At 42.1% G+C, this 8,517-nt stretch overlaps 1 protein-coding gene across 1 annotated transcript; it reads left to right on the top strand.

The window, feature by feature from the left end:
* Positions 1-2,578: 2,578 nt before the first annotated feature.
* Positions 2,579-6,622, top strand: kiss1ra (KISS1 receptor a). The gene is made up of 5 exons (XM_062552010.1): positions 2,579-2,798; positions 3,175-3,299; positions 5,268-5,403; positions 5,638-5,876; positions 6,248-6,622. Exons 1-5 carry the CDS (start codon positions 2,579-2,581, stop codon positions 6,620-6,622), a joined length of 1,095 nt encoding a protein of 364 aa, XP_062407994.1.
* The last annotated feature ends 1,895 nt before the right edge of the window (positions 6,623-8,517 follow it).

The following is an 8,517-nucleotide window of genomic DNA, read 5'->3' on the forward strand; positions in this document are numbered from 1 at the left end:
ATAATGTATAACCTTCTTTAAGGGGTGTATGGAGGGTAAAAAAGACAAATAAAAGATTACTTTGGAATAGATTTTTGAAGTATTAACAAACATTGCTAGCCTGGCTAGCGCCTACCACTTCTCAAATGAGACGTGGTCTGGCAACCAGACGTTCATTTTCTCGTATTGGAAAAAATGCCCAGATCCGTTCATTGGGCGCCACGGATGTCTATCAAATGCGTCTGTGCATAGCTCATCATGGTCTTGCTTTCTCCCTTGTTCTGTGATTGGTCGCCAACATCATCGAAAATGTGGGCGTTAGTTTCCAGACTGCCTTAGCAGCGTGAAAGAAATCACCGCGCAAGGCAGTATGGGAACACCCAGGCTAAAATATTGCAGCAAAATGGCTTGAACTTTTCCAAAGGGACAAAGCAGCTGAAAAACTCCATGTAATTCAGAAGACTCTATGCAACTGCACTCTCTCAGAGCCACATTTGTATGCCATGTAGTGCCTAATTTGGGTGGTTATTGGATTAGCCGGTCTTGTTTCAGCCTGTAAGGCCTACAGTCTATGGCCCTAACCAGTCACTCATCACCTTTCAAAGACAACCTTCAATGTCTAATGTCAGTGACGTTGAGTTTGACATTTTGATATTAGTTTGAATTTCAGGCACACTTGTTTTTAATTTAAAACCCACTGTAAACCCATCCCACAAATTAACTTTGAAAATGCAAGCCACAGCAGCAGTATTACGAAACCACCCTGAAATGCAACGTTCTTGCTGCCATGCTTAGAGGCGCCATACTGTATGAGGGCCAAGACATGCTGTTTCTTCACTCGCATGGACCCTGTATGGTCGCAGAAGTTCAACCTTTTTCCCACTTCCAAATGCCAAACAGCAATACAATCAATTCTCAGAGGAGTCTGAGAGCTCCACACAGCAGCAGAAGAATACAGATGTCAGCTGCTCCAGGCCAGGCTACAGGGCCTGGGCATTGTATTGTAAACAGATGCTGAGTGGCGGCCAGCACTACTGCATCTCATCAGCATCAAGTGGTCCAAGCACCGAGAGATTTAAGTACATGAATTGTGCTGGCATTCTTTTTTTTTTTTTTTGGCAGATATTTGTCCATTCGTGGCAATAAGCCTGTTTGTAATAATGTGAAACACGAATTCTGTGAGCATTTCCAAGGCCATGATGTGAATGAGCAAACTCCAATTAAAGAGGAGCGGGGTGTTTCCATAAGAGAACAGAAAGCAGGCTCATGCGCAGGCAAAACGGATGTGGGATGCCACTGAAGTGCTATTCTGTGCTGGCAGGGGCTCTTAAAACAATTTAGAGATGAGCAAAAATCTGTTCAGAAACAGAGGTATGCTGTCCTTGCCCTGGTCCTCACATCTTAAAATCTAAAATGCAAAAAGCTGGGTGCAAATGAGTGGTCATACATGCACAACACTGACTGATTTATTCAGTAGGCATGCTTCACATATGTACCTCGTCTTTGTTCACTTATTCATGAGCGTACTGCATTTGCATGTATGGAACAACCCATGGAACGGATCGCTCAAACCAAACGCTTGTGCTTGTGTGACCTTGTGGAGCATGCATCTGGGAGTGAACGCCCAGACCAGTTTTAATAACAACTGACCACCACAAGAAAAGCATCAGATAAACTGGTACACGGTGTGGTATGCATGGACATGACTACCTGTTCATATCCTCTGACCTCACGTGGCAATCAATTGACTGGGGTCAAATATTGTCCGCTTAAATTGAGACAGGAGAGCCGATTTGGTATGGTGCAATGCAGACACAACACAGCTAACAACAGAGCAATTACAGTGGCAGACAGAATTGCAGGTTTGAGTTGAATTAGCCATGAGAAGTGGTCAGTGTGTTTCCGCACATGTACATAGCAGCGTGCATTCGGACAAACTCTTGCTTTTAGGCAAACACAAGCACTATGGGTGTTTTTTTTTTTTTTTTACAAATGATGCAGAAGCCATTCTTTTTACATAACCCTATGATGTGGAAATGTTTCCCTGAGGTTGATATATGCAGGCAGTGTAAATTGTTTTTTTATACGAATGTGAAAGCCTTCTCTGGATTCAGGCAGTCTCTCCCAGAGTGCAGAGTCGTCAGTGCAGCTGGACAGCCCAAGTACAGAGATTGGGGGGTGGATGTTGCTAGGATACCTGACATCACTTCTTCATTCTGCGTTCGTCCTGAAGGCCACGTGTGTGCTGGCGCACTATAAAACCAATCGGATCTCAGCTCTCGATGCATTCAGCATGAAGGGCTCCTTTTTCAAAGAGAGCGAAAGGGACACCGGTGGAATCTGACAGGCAAGCTCACTCAAAGTGTCTCCCAGCCACAGAGCATACGCTCTGATTTAGTCTGGATGACAAAGCACCGTGTGCGTAATTCTCACCACTCTCACACTCTTTGCCACACTCGTGTCAGAAAGGACCCTGAATATATATATATATATATTTATATATATATATAAATTCCTACTAGTTTTTTTCCCCTTCAAATAACATTTTTTTTCCCGTTTGCCTCGAATAATGTCTGTCTACAGCGCTAGAACAATCCCGATGGACTTGTGGAACTCGACAGAGGTTGTGTTCAACGAGACTGTGAGGAACAGCTCAGAAGAGTACGTGGAGGGAGGGGAGCATCCGTTCCTCACCGATGCCTGGCTTGTGCCTCTCTTCTTCTCCCTCATCATGCTGGTGGGGCTCATTGGCAACTCACTGGTCATCTACGTGATTTCCAAACACCGTCAGATGAGGACGGCCACCAACTTTTACATAGGTGAGTGCAAAACGTGTAATTGCTCGGTTCCATTAGAAGATATTTGGTATGTGTTACAGTATCTTCCACTTGGTTACCACAAACAGTGCTGAGCGTTTGCTATACTGTAGGCTTCGGTGGTTATAATAGTACACACATTATCAACAAAGAGTATACATTGGTGGTTCAATATTCAAGCTCAGTTCTCTGATCAAACTCAGTTCTAAGCCACATCTGAGTCCATGGTTATAGTAGTTGTACACACATTATCTACAGAGAGTATACATTGGTGTTTCAATATTCAAGCTCAGTTCTCTGATCAAGCTCAGTTCTAAGCCACATCTGAGTCCATGGTGCCTTTCAAAGCTCTGTTTACGAAGTGTTTATTGTCCCACAGCTAACCTGGCTGCCACGGACATCATCTTCCTAGTGTGTTGTGTGCCGTTCACAGCTACACTCTACCCTCTACCTGGTTGGATATTTGGGGACTTCATGTGTAAATGTGTCGCTTTCCTTCAGCAGGTAATTTGATATCAGCAAATTGTATTCAAAGTCTATGTAAGCAAAATCCAATCGTGGGTCTTGAACATTATGGGCTCTCGTGAAATGAGCATTCAGAAATCTTGCATATTTACAGTAACTGCCCTACAAAGCAATAAGGCAGTAACTACGCTGAGTTCAATCTGAAAAAAATGACATTAAAGTTATCCTGTTGTCCAGCCCTAGTACCTGTCTCATAACAAACTATGATTTCTGGTCAAATATAGTTAATCTTGCATATCATTACAGGGGATATCAAATTAATTTGCATTTTTGTAATTAATCATGACCATGCCCTAATTATGCAAAGACATGAGTACAAAAGAACATTACATTCAATGTTATTTGTAGAATATAGCCATTTGAAAACTAATTGTGTCAGGAATGTTAGTTAAGAAAGGCATTAAGGCATGATTCACTGGTTGTTTTTCAATACTTTTGCCCTTGTGTACAGTATGCCTTTGGTACAGTCAGAACCAACAAAGAGCATGGTGACACTAGCTAATACAAATGAGTAATTATAAGGATCTCAATAGAGCATAAACTTTCTGACTTGCATAAAGCAATTTTGCCTGTAATGAAATGTAAACTATCAAAGAATAAATCAAAATGACAACCTTATCTACAATAAGCCGAATATAATGCCCTTAGATGAGCTCATGCAGGTGCTCGAGAGGGTGATGTTTGTAAGACAGTCTTATTAACATCTAAGATGAACTCAAGCCGATGATACACATGAGAGTATTTTAGGGAATGTTGCTGGGCAATCTTGCTGGGTTTTATTGTTATGGCGCACTCTCATGGTTGGGCAACAATGTTACCTTTCATTTTCAATGGAAAGTTCATGATCATCCATAACACATGGGACCAGTAATATGATTGCCCAGCAACACTATTCAAAAAGTTGTCCAATGTGCAATCACCTTAATATGTAGGAAAAAAAGGAAATCCAAAAGAAAAGGTAACTCTTTTTTTTGATACATTTTTGATACTGATAATGAGTCATTGTTCCAAATCCCAATGTGATGATCACATTCATAAGCCAGATCAACTAACTTCTAGTTGATCTCACCTTTAGTCTATAATTTATTTAGCAAGAACCACACTTCTAAAATTCTCTCCACCTCTTCGATTATCCAATATTGTTATGATTTTAACATATCCCAATCTAATTTGAACAGTCATGCAACCTCAGACCAAAGCCTCACAGGCCCTCTGTGATCTTTGATGCTTCCCTGAGTAGGGCCCGGACCCCAGGTGAACCATATGGGACATGGTCCATGGTTTAGATTCCAGTTAATTTTCAGTACCTCTCATGATACTGAAATTCTAAAATAGCAACAAACCTAAATATTGCTCCCTAAGATTGTAGCCACCAGGGGGCGTCAGTGAGCCTTAGTGTGCATATTGTACATCTATTTCCAGAAGAAAACTAATAATGTAAAGATAAACAAACCCTCACTGAACCTCACTACCGTTGGAAAAATGAAAAACATTTTTCTAAAGACTGAAAACGAATAGCATTTACCACCGCACCAGCAAATTAAAACGTCACAAATTCTAATGTTGTTTTTTTCTTTGTGTGGATGGATATATTAATTAAGAATTGATGCATCTAATTAGAATTCATGGTAGTGCAGTTTGCTCTTTTCAGCTGACAAAGATTAGTCACACATGCTGTACAATGCTGCAGCTGTCTTACTCTTTTCAGAACATCTCCACGGTTTTTATGCATTAGCATTAGATTAAGGCATGGGTCGCTACCTGGTAATACTCCACTAATAAGGACAAGCAGTGACAACAGTGGCAGTGTTATTTGTTAAGAAAGATTTTTTCATAACTCCAATTAACCCTGCCCTGCTGTGACAAATCTTTTCAAGCTGACTACTTCACGTTTCACATTCGTAATTATACTAAGACCGCTAATTCACTGTTTATTCACTTTTGCAGGTTACAGTCCAGGCTACTTGCATCACTTTGACAGCAATGAGTGGGGACCGTTGCTACGTAACAGTTTATCCACTGAAATCTCTGAGCCATCGCACTCCTCGCATTGCCATGATAGTTAGCATCTGCATCTGGATCGGTATGAAAATTGATAAAATTGATCAAAATCCTAGAAATGTCCATTGAGGTTCATCACGTCAATCTGCATTTTATATGACTTTCAGGAGAAATGCATATAACGGTGTCAAACCTAGCATCTTCAAAAATGATGGCAAAACTATGGAGATAATAAATACAAAATAATATTACTTATGGAGAGAATAATTATGTGTAGTATTGGCTCCTCACTAACTATATTGTCATCTTTGCTCAGGTTCTTTCATCCTGTCCACGCCGATATTTATGTATCAGAAGATAGAGGAGGGCTACTGGTATGGACCCCGGCAATACTGCAGGGAGAGGTTCCCCTCTAAGGCACACGAGAGGGCTTTCATCTTGTACCAGTTCATAGCGGTCTATCTCCTTCCTGTCCTCACCATCTCCTTCTGCTACTCCTTCATGCTCAAGAGGGTCGGCCAGCCTGCGGTGGAGCCTGTGGATAATAACCATCAGGTACTGTAGGAAGACCGAGCAGCCCGCCACCGCCCAGCTCATTTGTCAACATCCACGTCAACATTTGTAATTTGTCAACATCCATGTATTTGGCTGCAGAAAATTGAGGTTTTGGCGCTTCACAAATGCATGCTATCTGTACAATACAGTAGATGGCTTCAATTAGATTGGGTGACATTTCATCTTCACGAGGCAAGATTAAGTGTTTCAGAAAGACAGAGCTCATAAGGCGTACCCCTGGAGAGCCTCTCAATGGCAGCACTGTTAGTGTGTGAAGGATGTGATTTTAGGCACGTGGTATTTTAATGGAATATTGATGTCCCAGGCCAACAACAGCAAAAGAAAGCAGACTGTTCATTTATTTTCCTCAGGTCCACTTGCTGTCGGAGAGAACCATCACCATCAGGAGCAAGATCTCTAAAATGGTGGTTGTCATCGTCCTGCTCTTCACCATCTGCTGGGGGCCCATCCAGATCTTTGTCCTCTTCCAGTCATTCTACCCAAACTTCAAGGCCACATACGCCACCTACAAGATTAAGACCTGGGCCAACTGCATGTCTTACGCCAACTCCTCAATCAATCCGTTTGTATATGGGTTCATGGGGGCGAGCTTCCGCAAGTCCTTCAAGAAAACATTCCCATTCCTGTTCAAGCACAAGGTCCGGGACAGCAGTGCAAACTCACGCACAGCCAACGCCGAGATCAAATTTGTTGCCACAGAAGAAAGCAACAACGAAAGGAAATGAGCACGCTTTGCAGCGATGGCCCTTCTGCACTTCCTGGGAACTGGTCACGTGTTGCAGTTTGAACACAGGGTGGCGTCCACCGGCATCTGTTTCCAAATCGGAATTGAAACTGACAAAGTGCCAGATGTGATGTAAAAATGTATTATGAAGACATTTTATATCTGTAACAGAGAAGCCTGGCCAGTAGCTATGGTCATAGTTTTAGATTAGAGATGCACCGATCGATCGGCCGCCGATTGGAATCGGCCGATTTTCACGTGATCGGCCACGACCGGCGACCGGCCGGTCAGTCTGAGACATGCCGATTTTATGCCGGTCAAATGCACTCGCACGTACTTGTAACAACATCACACTCACACAGCTGAGTTTGCAAAGTTTGATGAAGCTAGGCCAACAGTCAGGGCTGGATAAAGCGCTAATACTGAGTTTTTCTATGCAGCGAACGCGGTGCTTTGCCATATTGCGTGGAATTTACTATACTAAGCTGTCACTTCAGGTTACAGCGCTCATCAAAGCCCGTCCTTGCCGCTAATTGCGTGCCCACAGCTGAACCACAAGCGCTATCAATAAGCAACGACATAGCACGGCAGGAATAAACATAGTTTTGCTTCGGTTTGCCAACTTATCATGTATTCTTTCACACTACTACAACAACTAAGTCCGATTTACACATTTAGAGGTTTATTTCATTTCATTACCTTTTGTCTGATCACGCCTGTATAGCCTATTTCTTCTAAATTCGCCAAAAGTTAGCATTCTAACGTGTCATAAACTACCGCGACCGTGATACAAAACATATCATGCGTGGTGTCGTTGGAAAGCTCCTGCATGACGTTATGCCATCCAAATATGGACACTTCCTTAGTATCCGCAAGCAATCGCGAAAGTTCAAAGAAGAGTGTGGACTGAGATATAAGTCATTTGCTGTGTTTCAAGGCTTCTCAAAATTATTTTTTTTGTTGTCATTTTCCAACATCTCAGCCTATGTAGCACTAACTTCAGTTATCAGTATTCTGAAGATATTTACAGTTGGATATTGCATATGGATGTGAGAAGAAAATAAATAGTGTTCCTAGTGCATTTCTACATGTGTGAAATGAATGTCCCACACTGGGATTACTGCAACTGAAGAAGACTTGAAGAAGAATCTGTCTATTCACATTTTTCTACCAGCCATTGATAAGTTGATTACATTTCTAACATGTTGTATTAAAAAAAATATAGGCTAGAAAATAACTCTTTGTTTGTGCTGTAAAGTGGTTAGAAGAAATTAAATCGGAATCGGCTAAAATCGGTATCGGCCGGTCAAACTCGATGAAAAATCGGAAATCGGAATCGGCCAAAAACTTGCAATCGGTGCATCTCTATTTTAGATACAAAACAAAGACATACTACTAAGACATTTCTAATATGGTATTTCTAATATATGGCATACATTCACAAAGATCATCATAAATTAAGTTATTTTTAGAGTTAAATATAAGGTTAAATCATAAATGTGACTAAGCATGAAATAATTCACAACACAATACATCAAAACAAAGACAACCGCCTCAGGAGGGACGCGAGTTCCTTCTGCAGGGAAAACATCCTACAAGAGAAACTCTTGCTAGTGCAGCGAAACAAACCGGAAAGTGGAATTCCAGGGAGATTGGATAAATGGCCCTGCCAGGGGTGATATGCACAAGCTTGCCGGGGAGAAGGGTGTTGGCTAAATTAACCGTGTCAACTGTTGACTGAGTCGCCGTGTCCGGATACACTCCAACACCTCTCTCTACAGGCAGCTCCATTCAGTCTTGCGGTGGCCCAACCCAGGTGGCCGAGGTCAGGTCCAGTGTCTTTCCGGGCCATATTTACATTCTCTTCACCCTACTTGCCATGGCATGGAAGTGGCA

This window comes from Sardina pilchardus, chromosome 2, assembly GCF_963854185.1.
Source record: "Sardina pilchardus chromosome 2, fSarPil1.1, whole genome shotgun sequence".
Lineage (NCBI taxonomy): Eukaryota > Metazoa > Chordata > Actinopteri > Clupeiformes > Clupeidae > Sardina > Sardina pilchardus.